At 39.2% G+C, this 23,551-nt stretch overlaps 2 protein-coding genes and 1 pseudogene across 2 annotated transcripts; all 3 read right to left on the reverse strand.

Annotated features, from left to right (window-relative positions):
* Positions 1–606: 606 nt before the first annotated feature.
* Positions 607–5,530, reverse strand: LOC121301867 (keratin, type I cytoskeletal 13-like). The gene is made up of 8 exons (XM_041231539.1): positions 5,047–5,530; positions 3,621–3,703; positions 3,337–3,493; positions 2,576–2,740; positions 2,142–2,267; positions 1,623–1,843; positions 992–1,008; positions 607–746 (listed from the first exon to the last, which is right to left on the reverse strand). The coding sequence occupies exons 1-8, from the start codon at positions 5,467–5,469 to the stop codon at positions 646–648; spliced, it is 1,293 nt and encodes a 430-aa protein (XP_041087473.1). The 5' UTR covers positions 5,470–5,530; the 3' UTR covers positions 607–645.
* Positions 5,531–9,781: 4,251 nt separating this feature from the next.
* LOC121301865 lies at positions 9,782–14,205 on the reverse strand (annotated as a pseudogene).
* A 2,345-nt stretch (positions 14,206–16,550) lies between these two features.
* LOC121301868 (keratin, type I cytoskeletal 19-like) lies at positions 16,551–22,934 on the reverse strand. Its single transcript, XM_041231540.1, has 8 exons — positions 22,385–22,934; positions 20,335–20,417; positions 19,931–20,087; positions 19,059–19,220; positions 18,095–18,220; positions 17,554–17,771; positions 17,079–17,095; positions 16,551–16,750 (listed from the first exon to the last, which is right to left on the reverse strand). The coding sequence occupies exons 1-8, from the start codon at positions 22,802–22,804 to the stop codon at positions 16,650–16,652; spliced, it is 1,284 nt and encodes a 427-aa protein (XP_041087474.1). The 5' UTR covers positions 22,805–22,934; the 3' UTR covers positions 16,551–16,649.
* Positions 22,935–23,551: the final 617 nt, after the last annotated feature.

Raw genomic sequence — 23,551 nt, forward strand, 5'->3', positions numbered from 1 at the left:
CTTAATATTCCAGCACAAATGGCCATTTTCAGCCACAAAGCTGATTTTCTTTATGTGTGTCGTGAGATGGTTTATAAATGACCACTGAAGCTGTCTAACTGCATTTCCCTTTGAAACTGGGCCAGCTGTGAGTTAGTAAGTAGAACATCTCTGTGCAAAAGTTTCAGAGGGGACTTAAGTTACGGCTGCACACCCCTAATAGTAGAATCCTTGACTATTTTTTTATTCCATATTTTCAGAAACTGCACATTGACACTGGCAGTATTCCAGCAGTGTATTAATATATGAGTTGGGTTACCCATGTGTTGACCATGTGGACAGAGCCTCACTAAACCAGTCATATTGTAGAACAAGTGACAGTTCGTATAAAGGGGTTGGGACTAGAATAAAAAAAAAAAAAAACATGAACTTGTGCATGTCTATATCAATGAATGAGACCAGTTATTGAAACAAAAGTGAAAATTACACCTGCTTTTTTTGCACATCATGCAGTTGTTTGCAACACCAGTAGAGGGAGACAAAAAGCAAATACATTCTCACAGCTCCTTATTTATAAAACAAAACAAACAAAAAAAAAACACCACCATTGAATTCAGTGTCAATTATTCCTTTATTAATTTGACTTCACTTGCAGAATGCCTTGGTCTATATACCCTGTTCTACTTCCTCAACGTGGGATGACACAACCTTCCCATTAACCACCTCTTCCACGATGGTCTTCACTTTTCTGGTGGTCACAGCTGGTGCTGTAAAAGAAAATTAATTATATATATATATATTATAAATGCACGCACACACACACACACCAACTAGAAAATATTGAATTATTGATATCCAAAATAGTATTTTTGATATCCGAAATTGAAGGTTAAATGTTAAAACGGCTTGCCACACGGTATCACATATAATACTGTACAAAATGAAACTGCTGTACAATATCTTTATTATATAAATAAAGGTACATCTATAAATAATAAGATGAACAACCTACCTTTTTGAACGGGGACGCTGTAGGGAAGAAAGGAGAACAAACACGTGGTTAGTTACCAAGTCATTTCATTTCACAACACAGAAAACAGCTGACAAGTGACGTGCTGCACCACTGTCAAGTCTAGCAGTTACCCATAGGGGTTTCTATTGAATATAAAGCGACACACTTTCCACCCACAAGTCCAGCTCAAAGACGCTTGTGTGGGTAGGGCTCACCAGAGCAGCAGTTGCAGCAATTGGAGCTGGTGAATTATTGTTGTTTTCTGTATGTGTGTGTGTGTGTGTGTGTGTGAAGCACTTTGGCGTCTTTGTGTTGAAAGGTGCTATACAAATATGAATGGCATTTTATTGCACTGTAAAGGGTTTTGTTTTCCTCTGGATTAGGAACTGGTCATACACTCCTCTTTAAGATTACTGTTAATTTTTCACATTGTAGCCAACCATATAATATAAATCCCTTTTGACATTCTGAAAACCAGAGGGCGCTATTTTATAATTGTCATGAAGACTCAGGGTCTAGTAGCTACTGCTTAATCGCTTATATAATCATGAAGCGGTACAGGTTCATGCATTGATTGTTTTTCTTGGAGATTTGAATTAAAAGAAAGTAGACAAGCCCGTGCTGTCCTCACCTGGCCCCTTCTCCATCCAGCAGGCGCCTGTACTCCGCAATCTCCATCTCCAGACGGGTCTTGATGTCCAGCAGGATCCGGTATTCCTGGGACTGGTGTTCAATGTCCAAGCGCAGCTGCATGAGCTCAGCCTCCAGGCTGCTCACCTTCCCCTGCAGTCTGTGGAGATGATTGGAGTAGTTGGCCTCCGTCTCCCGCAGTGAGGACTCCAGGGCCCCTTTCTGAAAAACAGGAGAGAAAGAAAAAGTTTGGGAACGAGAAAAGGCCATTTGGCCCATCAAGGCTCATCCGTTGTTCTTTTCTCTGTGCTAACCTTGACCAAGTATCTTGGGTAACTCTGTACCATTTATGTTTTTAAAGACTTCAATCAAGTCCTCTCTTTCCCTTCTTTTTTCTCAGCTGATGAGATTCTTTAGACCTGTCCTCACAGCTCATGTCATCCTGTCCTGGGATCAGCTGTGTCAACCCCCTCCCCGCAACAGGGAGATGCAGCTGTTATAGAGTGTATTCCTCTCTCACCATGCCAAGCTGAGACTGCAGTTCAATCTCCAGGCCCTGCAGCACTCGTCTCAGGTCGATGATCTTATTCTTGTTGGCCTCGAGCTCGGCGGTGTTCATGGTGACCTGCTGGTTCAGAGCATCAAACTGCAAGACAACACAGGGAAAGAAACTCATGAAGTCAGCAGAGTAGGTACTGAACTGAGTAAGAACTGTATTGTAAACCACTTGCATACAACAGAGCATTCAGCACTGTAAAACACAGTGGGAGAGCGTGTATTAATGCAACTTGAAACTCCAACAAGTAGTCAAATGTTTGGTTTACCTAGTTTCTTATATTTACCTTGGAGTTTTGTGAAGTTATGGATGGATATTTAGTAAAACAAACAAAAAAATAAATTCACTGACAAACAGTGTTGATGAAGATATTAAGACAGACTTCTGCCATTGCTCACCTTGCTCTTGTACCAGGCTTCAATCTCCCGGTGGTTCTTTTCAGCGATGCCCTCGTACTGCGCTCTCGTTTCTTCCAGGACTCTGGACAGGTCCTGGTGTGGGGCAGCGTCCACCTCCACGTTGACCGATGCGCTGTGCATCTGAGCCCGAAGAGCTGCCAGATCCTACACAAGATAGCCATCAAACTGGATTAGCAAGAGGTTTTAAAATGGGGTACCGTAAACCAAAAAAAGTTAAGAATCTGATCTAAGGGTCCTTGGTACCAATGGGGAACCAGCAATGGTTTGTGTTTTTTCATTGAGTGGACAGAACAAAGGTGGAAGTACAGAGCTGACTTGACATAATATCCCTCATGACAACAGAGTGATCGTGACAGAAAAGTAAAGACATCCTTGGGCTATTCACTCACTCCTGTCTCTAAAGAATGGCCTCCTGTTTACAGGTAGTTTGATGTGCTATCTCTTGTAACTGTATTGAAGCTTGTTGACTATTATATTGCGTCTCAAGGTATATTTGCAATAACTGTATTTCTGTATTATTAATAATCTGTGAATGCCAGTTATTCAATAATGCAAGTGGAAATAAATAGATTTGAATTTAACTCACTCACTGTTGTCACTAATAACATGACTCAGGATAAATGATTATAGCTTTCACAGTCCTTACAGTAGTGTTGTCCAAAATAAGCTTTAATAAATAATGGATGGCAAGAGTTTCCTGACTGAACCAGCAGATTCTCCTGTGCTTGTGGTTCTCATACCTCCTGGTGGTTCTTCTTGAGGTAGATCAACTCCTCCTTCAGACGCTCAAGATCCGACTCCAAGTCGGATCTGGCCAGAGTCAGCTGATCCAGGACCCTCCTCAGTCCAGAGATGTCAGCCTCGACAGACTGCCTCATTGCCAGCTCAGCCTCATACCTGCTCAGGAATATAAACCAGGTTTCAGAAGAATTCCTTGGTTTTGATACAGTCTATCTATGCATGCTACTTCAAAAATCAAAGACTGTGAAAAAAAAACTGCGATACTGTTATCAGGGAAACTCACTTTACATGGAAGTCGTCGGCAGCCAGTTTTGCGTTATCAATTCGCAGAATAATCCCGGAATTTGCAACACACATTGCATGGATCTGAAAAATGAAAAAAAAAAAGATCCTAAATAGGGGTTTCTATTGATCGATTCATTATCTGATCTACGATTGATTAATCACAACTGTTTGCTAGTGATATTAAATTGCATTGAAAGACAATTACAAGTAGGCCTAATAAGAGTTGTTAACATAATGCTAAATGTTTCATAATGCATAATATAATGCATAATGTTTAATATACATAGATTTACTTACATGTCATTTGACAGCTTGAAAATATTGGCGACTAAGATGATACGATAAACTTTTAGCACTGTTGTGAAAGCAAATATTGCAATCTTTTTTGCTTCATTCTCAGATGTTGTGAAATATGGGTTAAACATTGCAATTGCCCTTTTGACAATGTCTTTAGAAGTACCAAAGAAGTAACTAAATGAAATGCAACTACACTGTGAATTGTCACCTGGGACAGGACAGTAACTCTGAGCCAGACTTACAGGAATACTGGTCCTAAAATGAATTCTAATAGAATTGCATAGCTGTAACATATGAATATATGAACATAAATCTTATTTATGTCTTAATGCTTTTCATAGTTTTACAAATAAAGTACAAAATTGTCCAACAATTCATATTCAACCAAATATGTTTACGTCAAACATAAGACTTTAAATTGATTTAACTTTTATCAATTACACTTTCTGTAAATCAATTGGTCGATTATGACTGAATTAAAATGTTATAAAATAAATGTTAAACACAAAGAAATATATATTAAAAAATCAGGACAATTGCCCTTAAATATGAAATATCTATCTATCTATCTATCTATCTATCTATCTATCTATCTATCTATCTATCTATCTATCTATCTATATATATATATATATATATATATAAAACTGTCTAAACCATTACTGTGGAAATGACAAGTCTAGACTGTCAGAATGATTTATGTCAGCATCAGTCTGCTGCCTAGCAACCAATGAACACCACACCTCCTGGAGGTAAAACATCATTTTCCATGTATAAACAATGTGACTAGAACATGTTTGTTTATTTTAGCAATCACCCTATGGAAAAAAAGAACATACACCATCACACACAAACTCATAGCTTATTTTTAATGATTTTAGCATAGGATTCGGTTGCAGTTTTCTGCAGGAGCACAAGTTGATGGAAGAGTGTTTGTATATCACAGTGAATCTAATAAACAGCTTAAGCTCAAATATATTTGTCACTTCTTATGTTGTTTCCAAATGGGAGGACACGTCTGTCAAAAAATGTCTAAATGTACCGCTATTACGTCACTCTCATAACTATGCAATGTGCTCCCAAACAAGACACCACACTGGTCCTGACCTTAACAAAGTCGTTATTACCTGATGCTGAAGGTCATGGATGATCTTCTCATAGGCACTATAATCATGGCTCAGCGGTGTCTTATTGTTCATGAATTCCCGAATCTGGAACTCCAGCTTGGAATTGGCTGCCTCCAAGGAGCGTACCTTCTCCAGGTAGGAGGCCAGACGGTCATTGAGGTTCTGCATGGTGGACTTCTCGTTGATGGAGAAACCATGTTCGGTACCGAAGGACCATCCTCCTCCTCCTCCTCCCATGGCAAAGACTCCACCATAACCTCCAAAACCGCCCGACATGGAGTGGCTCAGGATTCTGGTGCCATGTCCTCCAGCGCCGCCGTAAACACTAGGAGCCCGACGCTTGATGACAGAGTGTCCAGACCCTGCTTGGGATGCCTTGAAGTGGCCCCCGGAACTGACTGAGCTAGAGCTGGAGTAGGACATTATGATCGGTTACTGCTGAAAGATCCACAAGCTTCACTGCAAGAGATGCACTGCAGGGGATTCATCCAAGTCTCCCCTTATATAGAGATCCGAGTGGGATTAGGTTGAGTTACTTTTTCATAGACAACAAAGACATTGGAATCCACCCCTGTGTAATTGTTTAGCAAATTTAGATTCTGTCAAGGCAATGAGTGGTTCTAGCGCCCCAGGTGTATAGATGATTAGTGTGGGTGGAATAGGTGGCTTTGTAATCTTTAGCTCAGCAGAATTCACAAGTTCTGAATTATAATTATAATACAGCATATGGGATTTTGATTTGCATGAACAAATCTTTTTGTCTTGTTGTATTAATTGTAATATGCTGTTTGTATGTGTTGGTTTGTATATTATTATTTTTTGTTCGGTTTCTTATGATCCCAGGGCCTCCTGATGTAAATGAGGTTATAGCTAAATCTGGGTACAATACATCTTGTGAATTGTCATGAGTGTTAAATAAAACATTTAACAAGGGCGTGGAATTTTTTTTTTAAATCAAGAATTTGCATAATAGTTCTCATTAACAGGTGAGGTAGGTGTGATGCCAACAGTTAAACAAAAAGATGCCATTAGAGTGTAATCTTCCAGCCCTGCCCAATAACACACCTGCACACAAGGGTGGTATTAACCATAATGTCTTAATCCTAATCATTAATTTCACTGAAACATTATTATCTTTAATGGCATTGTAGGCACTGCATGTGTTTCTCACAGTCATCTAAAGTTACTGAGTGTAGTAAGGCATAGTGAACATTAACCTTAAAAGACCATTGCAGCAAATAGAAAGCCAAAGAAGGGATTATGTGTTTTTTTTTTACTTCTTATTTATTGTGTTTTATGTTGTTGGCTGTGGTGGAAGGAGTCTCTTGCCAGGTCCTCATTGGAAATGTGGCTAGACAATTTGCATTGTGTGACACATCTTTATAAGAAAATTGTTATAAGTATAACTTTGCAGTTTTATTCAGCAAATGTTTGATATTTAAAACACCCATTAATTATATCGTAGCAAAGGGTGCAATTAAAAGAGATTGCTTATTTTGAAGAACAGTATGTTGCAAATAAAATGATCTGCTACACTGTAATTAATATATACACATTGTAATTAATGTGGGATGAACACCAGTATGGCTCGTTCTTTTTAAATATCTTCCTACACTTCCTGTCAGCGCATTGAAATGCCCAGGCCACAATATAATACGAGTGAATGGAGACAAGCCCCTCTCCTGATAATATCACTGTGGTCATTGATTGTCGCATGGCTTTTATTGGGCATACAACCTGTATTACTTAAACCCATTTAACGATTTTCCTTTGAAAACAAAATAGAATCCAAGCTGTAATTATGTCACTTGATACACTTAAAATCAACATTTCTTCACTAAAATGTAAATCCATCGTTAGGGTGAAGGAGAAAACAACTACTCCTGCGCAATACAGATCATTTTGTTCTTTTAAAAAAGCTAGCAATGAAAAAAAAAAAAAACAATCTTTAAACTCTAAAGCGAAGACTTGATGAACAGGGTAGGGTTCTGTAATGTAATCAAAGAAACTACAGAATGATAAAGCAAAAGTCTACCACGGTATAGTAATAATACAGCATTCCACGTTAGATGCCATTATATTACATTTACATTTACAAATATAGGGGCATAGGCAAGGTACATTTTTGAAAGAAAAAAAAATACAAATATATATTGAAATATTTATTTAATAATGTGCCCAAGTAACTTGAAATATGCAAATGTTTAAGAGCTGAAAACAAGTCCAGCAGTGTCAGCACCAGTCTGACCACTCCCAGCAGTGTCAGCACCAGTCTGACCAGTCACAGCAGAGTCAGAACCAGTCTGACCAGTCCAGCAGTGTCAGCACCAATCTGACCAGTCCCAGCGGTGTCAGCACGAGTCTGACCAGTTCCAGCTGTAGCATCAGTGTCACCAGTCTCAGCTAACTTCAGTAGCAGTGAACCAAACACACTTCTCAATTAAAGTATGAACCCATCTACTTATTCATATTGATAAGTTATATTCTTCTTTCCCTTTTAATAACACATATTTCTGACAGTGTGAAGAGAGTCATTTTAGGTTGGTGTGGTTTTGCTGGGAGACAATTTGTTTTAAAAAACTATGGGTCATGAAATTCCAAATATCATCCAAGGTGGGTCACTGGCTGAAGAGTTAGCCACTTACATTGCTTTGCAGTTTGCATTAATAGTCTCCAGGCTTTAGAAGATGATAACTTTCACCCACATAACATATAGGCAGGGTTTTTTTTATTTTTTTTTTTAGCAAAAATATTTTTTTTGGCTCTGTAAAAACGTATTCCTAGCTATGCCCCTATTTATGGAAAACTATGATGTGTGTGCAATTAAAGTACACATTATTGACTTTATGAAGCAAAACTAGTTAATTCTATAGGGTGATGCAAAAGCCATTGCTGTAGAGTCAATTGGAGGTAAAGTGACAAATACCATTGAGTTTTTTTTTTTAATATCTTCCTACACTTATTTATGGAGTGCCTGCCATGTGTAAAACTAAAAAGTGTTAATATTTTAACATGTCTTTTTTTTTCCAGATTTAACTTAAATCCTGCATTTTTCCCCAGATTGATAAATGTTGTGAAAATGTATTTTTTTAATGTGTACATTCAGACATCATTTATAAATCTTATAATATTTAGCAACTTTTCAACATTTGAAAGCTAAATCTTTGTTTTTAAAAAATAAATATATATTTTATTATTAAATACTTATTTTGAGAATCAAGATTTTGTTCGCAAACAAATCTGGATTTTGTGAACGTAAATATTTAACTAAATCTTAAATATCTAAAAAAAGATTTAACATGTAGCTAAATATTTAACTGGTCAGCTAAATCTGGCGTTTCTATGCAAATAAGCTCCACCTGCTTTGTGCTTTCACGCGATTTGATTGGTTCTTACGCTAATTGGGAAACATGCATATTTCAGCATTACAAGAACCAATCAAATCGCGTGAAAGCACATGCTTACTCTAATTTTGTTAACCGCTAAAAATGAAGTCTAAATGCAACTGTTAATTCCTTTCCAACTCTCAATTCCCGCCCCTGGCACCAGCCTCAGTCACTGTACAAAGAGAAACACGGCAGCTCAATAGACAGTAATTCTCGGTGACTAGAAAGCATTTACGGCTTCTGTTGGTAGAATCTGTTATCGTGTGTATCTGCTTTACTTTATTACAGACGGAGCACTATTATTATTATTATTAGTATTATTAGAAACCACCTTATAGTCTTGACTGACCATCTCTCTGTGCAAGAAGACAACGTTACAGGTACATTGTCGTCTTTGGAAAATACCTTAGTTATTACTTAAGTAACATCTCCATTGGACTCAATCTAACCTGTTTGACGACCCTTCTGTGGTGTGTGTGTGTGTGTGTGTGTGTGTGTGTGTGTGTGTGTGTGTGTGTGTGTGTGTGTGTGTGTGTGTGTGTGATCCTCTGTCTCAGTTTGTACTCAGATCTTTATATTCTCAATCACTCACAGCGTGTATATTTGCACCACATTAACCTTCCTATCTATAATGCTACTGTATAATGCACAGTTTTTTTTCAAAGTCATGGCTGGGCAACATCTCGACAGTGTTTACACAAATTGTTTTAAAATGTATAAAAACGCAATTAAGCGATCGTGATCGAGTGGGATAATACGTCATGCTTACTTAATATTCCAGCACAAATGCTCAATTTCAGCCACAAAGCTGATTTTCTTTATGTGTGTCGTGAGATGGTTTATAAATGACCACTGAGGCTGTCTAACTGCATTTCCCTTTGAAACTGGGCCAGCTGTGAGTTAGTAAGTAGAACATCTCTGTGCAAAGGTTTCAGAGGGGACTTAAGTTACGGCTGCACACCCCTAATAGTAGAATCCTTGACTATTTTTTTATTCCATATTTTCAGAAACTGCACATTGACACTGGCAGTATTCCAGCAGTGTATTAATATATGAGTTGGGTTACCCATGTGTTGACCATGTGGACAGAGCCTCACTAAACCAGTCATGTTGTAGAACAGGTGACAGTTCCTATAAAGGGGTTGGGACTAGATAAAAAAAAAAAAAAAACATGAACTTGTGCATGTCTGTATCAATGAATGAGACCAGTTATTGAAACAAAAGTGCAAATCACACCTGCTTTTTTTGCACATCATGCAGTTGTTTGCATCACCAGCAGGTGGAGACAAAAAGCAAATACATTCTCACAGCTCCTTATTTATAAAGAGCAATAAAAAGAAACACCATAGTTTTTAGTCAGAGCCAATTATTCCTTTATTGTTTTTGGGTGACACACTGTGATGCCCAGCTGAGGATCTGCAGGGGCAAATAAAATGCCTTGGTTTAGATCTTCTGTTCTACTTCCTCAACGCGGGACGACACAACCTTCCCATTAACCACCTCTTCCACGATGGTCTTCACTTTTCTGGTGGTGTTGCTGGTCTGAACAGGCGCTGTAAAATAAATCAGTAAATAAATATATATTTATACCACATGGTATCATATATAATACTGTACAGAATGAAACTGCTATGCAATATCTTTATTGTATAAAGTAAAGGTATATATATAAATAATAAGATGAACAACCTACCTTTTTGAATGACGGCCCTGTAGGGAAGAAAGGAGAACAAACATGTGGTTAGTTACCAAGTGGTTTCATTTCACAACACAGAAAACAGCTGACAAGTCACATGCTGCACCACTGTGTGTGTGTGTGTGTGTGTGTGTGTGTGTGTGTGTGTGTGTGTGTGTGTGAAGCGCTTTGTCATTCAAAGGCGCTATAGAAATGTGAATTGCATTTTACTGTGCTGTGAAAGGTTCTGTTTTCCAAAATTAATCTGGAGTGGGAACTAGTCATTCACTCCCCAATAAGATTGCTGTTAATTCCTTTTTCACATTATAACCAACCATATACTGTAAATCCCTTTTGACAATCAGATAGGCGCTATGTTAACTGTCGTGAAGACTCAGAGTCTAATAGCTACTGACCAATCTCTTTCCATAATCATGAAACTGTACAGGTTACATGCATTGATTGTTTTTCTCGGAGATTTGAATTCAAAGAAAGTAGACAAGCCCATGCTGTCCTCACCTGCCCCCCTCCCCATCCAGCAGGCGCCTGTACTCTGCAATCTCCATCTCCAGACGGGTCTTGATGTCCAGCAGGATCCGGTATTCCTGGGACTGGCGCTCTGTGTCCAAGCGCAGCTGCATGAGCTCAGCCTCCAGGCTGCTCACCTTCCCCTGCAGTCTGTGGAGCTGATTGGAGTAGTTGGCCTCCGTCTCCCGCAGTGAGGCCTCCAGGGCACCATTCTGAAAGATGGGAGAGAAAGAAAAAGTTTGGGAACGAGAAAAGGCCATTCGGCCCATCAAGGTGCGTCCCTTGTTAGCACACCATTCTCCCCTACTGGAGGAAACTCATTTAAAAGCACAGAATCTAATCTTTTAATGTTCCAATGTTTTAGATACTATTACTTCACCTGGTAGGCTTTTCAATGCATTTGTAACTCTGTAAAAAAGTGCTTCCTAAATTCGGTTCCAATCAGCTAATTAAAATACTTCAGCACACCCCTCCTCGCAACAGGGAGATGCAGCTGTTATAGAGTGTATTCCTCTCTCACCATGCCGAGCTGAGACTGCAGTTCAATCTCCAGGCCCTGCAGCACTCGTCTCAGGTCGATGATCTTATTCTTGTTGGCCTCGAGCTCGGCGGTGCTCATGGTGACCTGCTGGTTCAGAGTGTCAAACTGCAAGACAACACAGGGAAAGAAATGCATGAAGTCAGCAAGAGTAGGTACTGAACTGAGTAAGAACTGTATTGTAAACCACTTGCATACAACACAGCATTCAGCACTGTAAAACATAGTGGGAGAGTGTGTGCTAATGCAACTTGAAACTCCAACAAGTCATCAAATGTTTGGTTTAATTGACCTAGATTCTTATATTTTGTGAAGTTATGGATGATTATTTAGTAAAACAAAATTTACTTAAATTCATTGACAAACAGTATTGATGAAGATATTTAGACATACATCTATACCAAATCTATGTCATTTATTTTTTACTATGCATACAAAACAATACATCTTTATATAACACGCTATCCTCGCAGGTCCTCTCTCCTGGAATGAAGGCTGTCTATTCTGTGGCTCCTCACCTTGCTCTTGTACCAGGCTTCAATATCCCGGCGGTTCTTTTCAGCGATGCCCTCGTACTGCGCTCTTGTTTCTTCCAGGACTCTGGACAGGTCCTGGTGTGGGGCAGCGTCCACCTCCACGTTGACCGATGCGCTGTGCATCTGAGCCCGAAGAGCTGCCATATCCTACACAAGATAGCCGTCAAGTCAAAGCAGATAGCAAGAGATGTTTCATTACAAGTCAGTCATTTGGATTTGACGTTGCGGTCCCAAAGTTGCTGTTAAACTGGGATCCAGACAGATTGCTCTGGGGGTTTATACCAGAAAAGACTTCTCTTTTGTAAAGCAATACATATATTTAATGCAAACTCATTCATGGGCAGGGGGTACCTCAAAAAATATGTATAATGTAGTCTGGTCTATGCATTAATAAATAATGGGTGGCATGAGTTTCCTAACTGAACCAGCAGATTCTCCTGTGCTTGTGGTTCTCATACCTCCTGGTGGTTCTTCTTGAGGTAGATCAGCTCCTCCTTCAGACGCTCCAGATCTGACTCCAGGGTGGATCTGGCCAGAGTCAGCTGATCCAGGACACTCCTCAGCCTGGCGATGTCCGCCTCAACAGACTGCCTCATTGCCAGCTCACTCTCATACCTGCACAGGAATATAAACCAGGTTGCAGAACACAACAGTGTCTCCTTCAAGAGAAGAATTCCTTGGTTTTGATTCATGCATGATCATACAACTTCAGAAATCAGAGACCATAAGTAGGGCTGTTTTTTTTCTCATTTTTTAATGTCCACCTTTTAAAGACATTCGATTTACACTGATGGTGTAAATAAAATATAAAAGATATAATATAAACAGCAGGTTCATGAAATGTCCTCTTGTTGGATTTGACAGAGCATTCGTGAAGAAATTTTTAAGAAATAGTTTGGCTTTCTGCAGCGAGCTTAATCATTTGCCAGAAGTAAACTAAAACTAAAACTAAACTAAAAAACTTCAGCCTTATTTATAATGAATCTAAGGAAAATGTATTTATTGTTTATAATATATTCACAATAGATTCTGAATTAAAGTGTAAAGCCAGGTGTCAACATTTCCAATTTTCTGAGTAGATAACTATTTTTGAAATTGGCAAAACGAAAATATAGGAAACTGTAGATAGTCAAATTTACTGTACCATAAAAAAAAAAAAAAAACACAGTATGTGTGAATAATTTTTGGTGCCACTGTAAGATGAAATGCTGTCAATAGAGAAACTCACTTTATGCGGAAGTCGTCGACAGCCAGTTTTGCATTATCAATTTTCAGAAGAATCCCGGAATTTGTAAAACGAGCAGCATTGATCTGGAAAAAGAATATGACAAAAAAAAATCATTATTCATCATGAGTAGGGGTTTCTATTGATCGTCGTTATGTAAACATACCCTTGAACCAGGAGCCCATCCCTAAATCTAGATATATGTAACCTAAATGATCACTATATGAAAAATAAAGGAACATTTACAAATTACTGGCTAAACCATTAATGTGGAAATGACAAGTCTAGACTGTCAGAATGATTTATGTCAGCATCAGTCAGCTGCCTAGCAACCAATGAACACCACACCTCCTGGAGGTAAAACATCATTTTCCATGTATAAAAATGTGACTAAAACATGTTTGTTTATTTTAGCAATCACCCCACGGGGAAAAAAAAAACATGCACCATCACACACAAACTCATAGCTTATTTTTATTGATTTTAGCATAGGATTCGGTTGCAGTTTTCTGCAGGAGCAGTAAATGCAAATGACTCAAAGGTTGATGGAAGAGTGTTTGTATGTCACAGTGAATTTATTAAACAGCTTAAGCTCAAATCTATTTGTCACTTCTTATGTTGTTTCCAAATGGGAGGACACGTCTGTCAAAAAATGTCTAAATATACCGCTATTACGTCACTCTCATAACTATGCAATGTGCTCCCAAACAAGGCACCAGAGTGGTCCTGGCCTTAACAAAGTCATTATTACCTGTTGCTGGAGGTCATGGATGATCTTCTCATAGGCACTATAATCCCGGCCAATCTGCGGTGTCTTATTGTTCAGAAATTCTCGGATCTGGAACTCCAGCTTGGAATTAGCTGCCTCCAGGGAGCGCACCTTCTCCAGGTAGGAGGCCAGACGGTCATTGAGGTTCTGCATGGTGGACTTCTCATTGATGGTGAGACCATGTTCTCCACCGGCACCAAAGCCCCCTCCTCCTCCTCCTCCTCCTCCCTCCTCCTCCTCCTCCTCCTCCTCCTCCTCCCATGGCAAAGACTCCACCATAGCCTCCAAAACCGCCCGACATGGAGTGGCTCGAGATTCTGGTGCCGTGTCCTCCAGCGCCGCCGTAAACACTAGGAGCCCGACGCTTGATGACATAGTGTCCAGACCCTGCTTGGGATGCCTTAAAGTGGCCCCCGGAACCGACTGAGCTAGAGCTGGAGTAGGACATCATAATTTGATTACTGCTGGAAGATCCACAAGCTTCACTGCAGGGGATTCATCCAAGTCTCCTCTTATATAGAGATCTGAGTGGATTAGTCATAGACAACAAAGATATTGGAATCCATCCCTGTGTAATTGTTTTGCACAGAGTGGTTCTAGCGCCCCAAGGGTTTTGATGCTTTTTGTGGGTGGAGTGGGAGTGTGGCTTTGCGCTCTGCTGGCCAAAAATGTTACATCACCTTAATTCCTCTTACTGAGACGCAATAATATTAAAAATTATATATATATATATATATATATATATATATATATATATATATATATATATATATATATAAACAAAATGAGAGATCTTTTATTTAGAATGATGTATTCAAAGAAATTACAAAATGATAGGTCCAACGAAAGTAGTACAGTATTTCCTGTTACATTTTGAAATGTCACGATTTTTCCATTTTTGTCAGTTTTCCCTTAAGTATATGGAAAACTACAAAGCGGTACGTAATTCACTATATTAACGTGACACTATTCAGCAGGTTTCATTCGACTTTATGAAGCAAATTTCATTAATTCCATTGGGTGATGCAAAACTTTTGGCCAGAGCTGTAGTTCTCATAATATAAGTGGGGTAGGTGCCGTGCCAGCTGAGAGAAAGATACCATTAGACCTTAATCTTCCAGCCCTGCCCAATAACCACTGCAAGCTAGGGTGGTATTAGCGATCATTTTTTGTCTTAATCGTTAATTTCTCTGAAACATTATTATCTATAATGCCATTATTGGCACTGCCTGTGTTTCCCACAGTCATCTAAAGCTACTGAGTGTATTAAGGCATAGAGAACATGACAAGTATTCCGGTAACTTAACACTTTAAAGAGTAAAAATATAGCGTTACACATCTCCAGCTCTTGTTACAACTGTTTAAATAATGCACCTATAATTTTTTCTTTTCATTGTTGACATCCTGACAACTTTTAACACATAACTTTTCAAAGCCCTTGTCAAAATCTCTGCTCTAGTGCACTGCTAGTGTAAGGATTATTGGCCACATTGTCAAACAGGTAACACAGCGATAACGATCCATGATGTGGTACGGAACTGAAAAGCAGGAGCACTTGTTGTTTCTTCCCGTAGAGATTTAGAGAAAAATCTCAAACCCCCAGTGCACTAGAGCGGACATTTTGAATTGGGCTCTGAAACGGATTTTAAAGTTCTAAGTGCAACAAGTTGTAAGGATGTTAACAATTACAAGATAAATTGTAGGTACATTATTGTTATTGTAGTAACACATGGGGATGTATAACGCTATATTTCAGAACCCCACTAATTATTCTTGAACTTATTTCACATTTGTCTTCAGAAATATTTTCTGCTTTAAGACAAGATACAGCATGATCTTAGAAGACCATTGCAGCAAATAGAAAGCCAAAGAAAGTTTTATGATTGATTATGTTTTTTTTTTTTTTTTTTTTACTCCTTATTAATTGTGTTTTATGTTGTTGGCTGTGGTGACGGGAGTCTCTTGCCGGGTCCTCATTGGAAATGAGAATTTGTTCTCAATTGACTCATCTGGATCAATAAAGGTTGATTGATTGATTGATTATCCAGGGGTGAAATCTGCCAGTGCCCAACCTAGGCATCTGTTGATCAAAGCGTGATTGGGTTGTAGGTTGTGAAGATTGAGTTTGTCATCAGCAATTTCCAAAAATTAACAAAACGCTGGCTTATTTACGGCTTCTTTGTTGCCAAATGTTATTTTATCTTGTGTGTTTAGTTTTCAATTACTGTTAAAGTAAAGTAGTTTTTAGCTCGATCTGAATTCAACATGTTTTCTTTTTGTCTTCGTTTCTTATTGTGATGTTTATTTCTTCATAAGTAGATGTGAGATTTGAAAAATGTATATATCTTTTGGAATGTCTCGCTATGCAAAACGCCTGGAGGGTTGGACGCGAACAAGGTGGTTCTTCCTTTGCATGACAACTTTTTATAAGACAATTTTTATAAGTTTAATGTTGCAGCATTATTCATCAAAGCCATTAAATAGATTAAAAGGGTCACCTATTTGGAATTTAAAACACACCCAAGGATTATATTATAACAAAGGGTAAAATTATAGTGACTGCTGCTTTTGAAGTACTTCCGTTTCAGACTCCTGTTCTTACCAAGTCATTGCAATATGTTGCAAATAAATCTAATCAGATTAAACAAATATAATCAGGTTAATCAACAGTTAATAAGTCATTGCACCTACTCTAAAAAATGAGTTTGTCATTTTTTCGATTACATCTAGTAAATCTTATCCAGATATAAGTGATTCTTTTGATGCTCAGTATACAGTTTTATGGCCCGTATTTACAAACAACAATATTAAAAAAAAAAAAAAAAAAAAAGAAACACCACCATTGAATTCAGTCAATTATTCCTTTATTAATCAGACTTTGCTTTATTTTTGGGTGACACATTGTGATGCCCAGCTTAGGATCAGGGGGCAATAAAATGCCTTGGTCTAGATCTTCTGTTCTACTTCCTCAACGCGGGACGACACAACCTTTCCATTAACCACCTCTTCCACGATGGTCTTCACTTTTCTGGTGGTCACAGCTGGTGCTGTAAAAGAAAATTAATATATATATATATATATATATATATATATATATATATATATATATATATATATATATAGTATATATATATATATATATATAAATGCATGCACACACACACACACACACACACACACACACACACACCAACTAGAAAATATTGAATTATTGATATCCAAAATAGTATTTTTGATATCCGAAATTGAAGGTTAAATGTTAAAACGGCTTGCCACACGGTATCACATATAATACTGTACAAAATGAAACTGCTGTACAATATCTATATTATATAAATAAAGGTACATCTATAAATAATAAGATGAACAACCTACCTTTTTGAACGGGGACGCTGTAGGGAAGAAAGGAGAACAAACACGTGGTTAGTTACCAAGTGGTTTCATTTCGCAAAACAGAAAACAGCTGACAAGTGACGTGCTGCACCACTGTTAAGTCTAGCCGTTATCCATAGGGGTTTCTATTGAATATAAAGCGACACACGACGCTTGTGTGGGTAGGGCTCGGGCCACCAGAGCAGCAGTTGCAGCAATTGGAGCTGGTGAATTATTGCTGTTTTCTGCATTTTCTGAGAATCTGATGGCTGGAAAGTTTTCCTGAAGGAATGCAGCATCCCAACAGTCCGTTATATCTTGGCTCGATAGATAGAGCACATGCTTATACACGAAAACAAAAGAGCAACTGCATTTGCGCAGACAATAGCGTATACCCCGGTTACTGTATTAGCGAATGAACGTGATTGCACGGTTTTGCTGTACGTTTGCCAGAAAGATAAGAGCTACCGGTGCATACCGTTCTTCCCCGTCCAGCAGGCGCCTGTACTCCGCGATCTCCAGCTCCAGCCGGGTCTTGATGTCCAGCAGGACCTTGTAGTCGTCGCTCTGCCTCCTCATGTCCTCTCTCCCCTGGCTCAGGTCACTCTCCAGCCTGAAGATGATGGACTGCAGCTGCTGGAGCTGTGCTCCGTAGCGCTGTTCCGTCTCACCCAGGGTGCCTTCCAGCGCTTCTTTCTGTAGACAATTTCGTTATACATTTAGCTTAACAATTCAATTAAGGAAAGTTTATAGAATTATTTTGTATCCTGGTAATAAAGTATATTTATTAGTATCTATACTGTCATATATATATATATATATATATATATATATATATATATATATATATATATATAGAGATAGAGAGAGAGAGAGAGAGAGAGAGAGAGAGAGAGAGAGAGAGAGAGAGAGAGAGAGAGTCCCCTGCAGTTAAACATGTTGACCAGTGGGTGGCGCCAGTCTTTACATATTCTCTCGGAATGCTCATAGTGACTGCTGGCATGCGTGCGATCTCTTACCAGGCTAAGGTGGGACTGCAGCTCAATCTGCAGGCTCTGGATAGTGCGTTTCAGCTCAGAGACCTCACTCTTGCTGGACTGCAGGGCTTCTGTGCTGGAGGACACTTGGTGGTTGAGGGCATCAAACTGGAGAGACCAAATTGCACAGGGTTGAGCAAGCAATGCATCGCTACTGCAAGGAGATAGCTATGGTAGGCTTGTGAAATCCACCAGATAATTGCATTTCCCTTTTCATATTGAATACCAGTAATTATATACCATCTCATATACCGTGAAAGCATAGAAATGCATGCCATTACAATGCAGCTTTTCAAAACATGAAGGGTTCTGCTCAGCTAGATCTTTTACCTTCTCTGCTTGAGAACCTTGTACTCCCTTTTGAGTCTGATATATAGCTACAATGTTTCTCCAAAAGCATTATTGGCTAAAGAAAAGGAGACACTGATAAGAACAAGATGTGTCTTTGAACTGAAAGAGAAATGAATATGAGCTACATGTGAAATACTGGCACGTATTACATGTGAAATACTGGCATGTATTATTAACAGTCCCTGATACTTGGGCACAGTAATGTGCAGATTTATGAGAAAACCTCAAGAGTTCTCATTTATATCCTTTACGTATCTACCTGCTTGAAAACCTCTGGGTGTGAGAATTGCAATTTTTCGGTCAGTAAGCAGTGATATAGAAACAATAGGCACTCCTGTGTGAACATGTCAGACCACTTTGTGCCTTAGTGAGGCATCTTAAACAAAGTCTCATTAAATTCGACAATCGCTTTTCAGTTAAAGTGGTTTGATTTCATATGCATAACAAATCTAAACTGCAGAAGCAATGGGGTGTCCTAATAAATGTGCACACTACTAAATACACTAATTAAACTGACAAAACAATTACAACAGGTTTACTGGGCATGCTCCTATTAAAGAAGCGGTCTGCCACTCTGTTCCATTTTTTTTTTCACCTTGCCCTTGTACCAGGCTTCCATCTCCTGGCGGTTCTTGTCGGCGATGCCCTCATACTGGGATCGGATCTCAGCCATGACCTGGGCCAGATCGACCCCAGGGGCAGAGTCCACCTCCACATTGACATTCCCACCCATCTGAGAGCGCAGAGCACGGAGGTCCTACGGAGTCAGAACAAGAAAAACACAAACGATGAAGGGAATAGTTTGCAAACTGACACCGAGATATGCTCACATACAATACAATTTCCAAACTTCCCAGAAGTGTACTGTAATAGGTGTAAGGAAACTAATGTGATGGCTGCAAATAAGTGCATACAACACCAATGCTATGTTGCTAAGTTTCCATTGTATTTTAGCTTTATCTCTGTGTGTGTGTGTGTGTGTGTGTGTGTGTGTGTGTGTGTGTGTGTGTGTGTGTGTGTGTGTGTGTGAAGCTGAACTTTGTGAGCTCTGATTCCACTCTGTTTTCCTAACAATATGTAAACGCTATCAATGTCTTGGCGTGAGTTACAATGTTGTTCCAGACACAGAACATCCAACCGCAAGGTCAAATGTGCCCCAGTTTATCAACTGCCTTAAGGAGGAAATCACGCCTTGCAGTTCTCTTCTCAAGCGTGCTCACAATATTTGATTAACCTTCGTTGACACAAGGATGGGCAATCGTTGTCTCAATTTAAAGCTTCTCCTGTGCAAACTGGTCGCTCTTTCTGCAGTGTCTTCTCTTGTGTAGTGCCACAGCTTTTAAAGATGACATTGCCTTCATGTGCTTTATTAAACCTTCTTATGCTTTTATTTGTCCTGTGAGACCCAAGGAACTTTTCTCAAAGGGATTGCAACAGCTCGTCTTGTAGTGTGTGGCTTGTACCCACCTCCTCGTGATTCTTCTTGAGGTAGATCAGCTCCTCCTTCAGACCCTCGATCTCCATCTCCAGGGAGGATCTGGTCAGAGTCAGCTCGTCCAGGACCTTCCTCAGTCCGGCAATGTCAGCCTCGACAGACTGCCTCATTGCCAGCTCGGCCTCATACCTAAACCCAACGCAGAGAGAAAGAGATGGACTGTGAGCTGACTGCTACCATTTTCAGTAGCTTTTAAGTGTTAAGTCTCTCACTGCCTTCCGCCTCATCATCAAGACCCCCCCCCCCCCCCCCCCCCCCAAAAAAAGGAAAAGTTTCGGAGGATATATTGATGCATGAATCGAGATGGACGATTGATAGATACCTGGCTGTATGACTGGGATAGTTAAGGAGATGAATGTATGAAGACACAACTCACTTCATTCTGAAGTCATCGCCGGCCAGTTTGGCGTTGTCAATCCTCAGGAGGATCTTGGCGTTTTCATGGGCAGTGGCGCTGATCTGTCAGACAAATAAACATTTTTGTTGTACATTTCCAAAGAAAAAAAAAAGGACAGGTCATTTATACTGTCATTATATATCCAATTTACTTCCATAAAAAATTAAATAAAAACTATATCTTTTAATCGCATCGACTTGTGGTGTGGATTTCCACTCAACTTAAAACTGTACAAAATAAGATGGCTTGCTAGCTAGTGAAACTAGCCCCAGGATTGTGTAGCATGGTACTTGAAACTGCATATCACCAATGAAACCTAAAAGCAAAGAATCAAAGGATGTTTAGAACAATGAGAGTAGTTGATCAGTGATACAGTGTTTTTTAAAGCCTGTCACTGCTTTAATTGTTTGCTGATGCTTCCCAGTGCTATAGCAGATCTGCCTGTCTCTCTATACTAAGACAGCCACACCCTATATCCTGCAGGTGTGCTATTAGGTTTCACTGTTGTGTGTAATAAGATATGTGTATTATTGAAGCCAGTTCTGTGCCTCTATTGTCATGCAAGGTTACTGGAAAACGTTTTGTAGGGCGGCATTATCAGACTTCAGTATCTATTGTCATTGACTTTTATAACAGGTTTTGGGATATGAACTGAAACTCCAGCATGTATTTCTATGACAGCTTGAAAAAGTTTTCATTAGGCAATGGTTTGTATATTATTTGTTTTTTGTGTTTTCTACATAACATTTCATATGTAGTATTTATTTTTTTAAGACCACCGTTATGATTCATATAGTGGTGCGCACTATTTATTAGAACACCTCTCATTTACATCCTTTATATGCCTACCTGCATGATAACCTCTGGGTGTGAGAATTTCAATTAGTCAGTAATCAGCGCTATAGAAACAATAGGCACGCCTGTGTGAACATGTAAGAATGCGTTGTGCTTTAATTAAGTATTTCAAACAACTTTTGAAAAGTCTCCTGCATTTTATCCTTTGTGGCTCTGTGTTCCTTTTACTATTATAAATCAATTGCATTTAAAACAACAGAAGCAATGGGATGATCTACTAAATGTGCACACTGCTGTACAGCTATTTAAAAACAAATGAATTCACTGCTTATTGTTTTTATATTCCTTTTAAACACAGACATGTAGTGTAAGGATGCCAGTAATAACATCCAGAGTTAGCAAACGTGTTTCACGTGGCATGCGGAAAGAGAGCTTTGAATATATAAGCACAATCTAAGCAGAGACAAGAATTAAAGCTACAGTATCTTTCAATTGTTTTCAGTGTTCCATTAAACCGTACTTAGAGTGTTTGTTACATTCCATAGATTTTCCATAGATTTCACTGTTTAGCAGACCTTGTTCACATTCTGCTTTGTTTATCGACCCTCAAGACAGCTTTAACGGCAAGTACACAATGTCCCTTGCAGTTGTGGCCACTTTGCCATTCTAGAAGGAGAACAGTAATACTCTGGCAACTTCCAGCAGTAGGAGGTTATGAAAACAAAAATGTAAAAAGGGTTCCATTTTTCAACACATTTTACAAAATTGTAATACTATATATATATATATATTATATATATATATATATATATATATATATATATATATATATATATATATATATATATATATATATATATGGCCGTACTGTATTTTCAAACAGTTTCAAATAATGACATCTTACCTAGAACTAAACAACTAAGTTATATATTACAAGTCCTCTTAAGCACTTTCAATAGCTTTCATTTTGTAATGTAACACGTTCTCAAAAAATAGGAGTTAAAGATTGGGGAGAAACCACTCGCCTATATGGCCCTACGTCATATATTTGAGTCTATGTATTTTTCTTAAAAGGTTTGTAAAGCATTTGGCAGCTCCTGAAAGCCTAAGAGAAGGCTCCAACTCTTCTCACAGCATTTACGTCACTTTAATCGACCGCTATTTTTTGAAAGAGCTAAAACACCCACAAATTCTTCGAAAGCCTGCTTTAACACAAAGGTCCGTGTCCTTTTACCTGTGCGCGCAGTCCAGTGATGGTTTTCTCATAGGCACTGTAGTCCTGGAGAACCGGACCCTTCTTCTCGTACCACTCACGGATCTGCCTCTCCAGGGTGGCGTTGGAGGCCTCCAGGGTGCGCACCTTCTCCAGGTAGGCGGCCAGGCGGTCATTGAGGTTCTGCATGGTGTGTTTGCCATTGGAGGCCACAGAGCTGGCAATGCTTAAGGAAAAGCTGTCTCCTCCACCTGCGCTGGAAAGGGGCATGGAGTAGCTGGCGCTGGAAATGCGGGTGCCTTGCCCCCCTGCACCCCCATAGGTGCTCAGAGCCCTGTGGGGGGCTGTGCTAGAGTAGAGCCGGGATGAACTCATCAGAGTTGCAGACCTGCTGGTGAGACCATCAGAGGACCTGGTACTGAAACTTGAATAGCGTGCCATTGTGCCGAAGAGACTTTTTCTTCTTGCTTCGCAGGATCTGTCCGAGAGAGCTGGTACAGGTGTCCTGACAAAAGCCCTGATATAACCTTAGTGGGTGTATCCCCTTGCAGTCCACGGTTTGCGATTGGCCCCAGTCAACAAAGAGATTTACAGCATGTTGAGCAGGTGTTTCCTATTGTTGGGTGGTCTGGGCTTCAAAGCAGATGAGACAAGGGTGGGATGCATGACCTCATTGCAATAGGTCTGTGTCTCTTATCAGATTCTGTTGTCACCAGCTTGATATGCGAGACAAGGACAGATAGGGATGTGCTAGCATAACAATGCAGGCATTGCAAAAATAAATACTGCATGTAAACTTAGAAATGTGTACTTAGAAGGCGCACAAATGGTTGAGACTGCAAGAAAAAAGTGGAGACATTATTTAAAAGTACAAATATCAACATTTAGAGCAAATTTAACAACTGTTTAATACATATCTGGAAAAGGAGCCAAAAAAAAAACACCAAACAGATTACACCCTCTCATTACACAGAACTGGAAAGAAGTAATTCTTGCAGTGAATTTACAGCATATATTATCGTACTTGATGGTATTTATTTTATACTGTTTTACAAAATCTATAAAAACAGGTTTTTGTGTACAATTGTGTAACAGTTGTATTGAAGACTGAAGACTGGTATTTTGAGTTCAACAGTTGTATTGAAGACTGGTATTTCGAGTTCAAGTATCTAATCTTATTTCATTTAG

Source organism: Polyodon spathula, chromosome 28 (genome assembly GCF_017654505.1).
Source record: "Polyodon spathula isolate WHYD16114869_AA chromosome 28, ASM1765450v1, whole genome shotgun sequence".
NCBI lineage: Eukaryota > Metazoa > Chordata > Actinopteri > Acipenseriformes > Polyodontidae > Polyodon > Polyodon spathula.

What these genes read in the sequence shown, in the direction of transcription:
- LOC121301867 (XM_041231539.1), bottom strand. Translation starts at nt 5,469, where the DNA reads ATGTCCTACTCCAGCTCTAGCTCAGTCAGTTCCGGGGGCCACTTCAAG. An exon ending in GCCGACGACTTCCATGTAAA is followed by an intron (nt 3,494 to 3,620) that starts GTGAGTTTCCCT and finishes ATTCCTGAGCAG; the next exon opens with GTATGAGGCTGAGCTGGCAA. An exon ending in TCAAGAAGAACCACCAGGAG is followed by an intron (nt 2,741 to 3,336) that starts GTATGAGAACCA and finishes TATCTTGTGTAG; the next exon opens with GATCTGGCAGCTCTTCGGGC.
- LOC121301868 (XM_041231540.1), bottom strand. Translation starts at nt 22,804, where the DNA reads ATGGCACGCTATTCAAGTTTCAGTACCAGGTCCTCTGATGGTCTCACC. An exon ending in TCACTGGACTGCGCGCACAG is followed by an intron (nt 20,418 to 22,384) that starts GTAAAAGGACAC and finishes TTTGTCTGACAG; the next exon opens with ATCAGCGCCACTGCCCATGA. An exon ending in GGCGATGACTTCAGAATGAA is followed by an intron (nt 20,088 to 20,334) that starts GTGAGTTGTGTC and finishes CGTTGGGTTTAG; the next exon opens with GTATGAGGCCGAGCTGGCAA.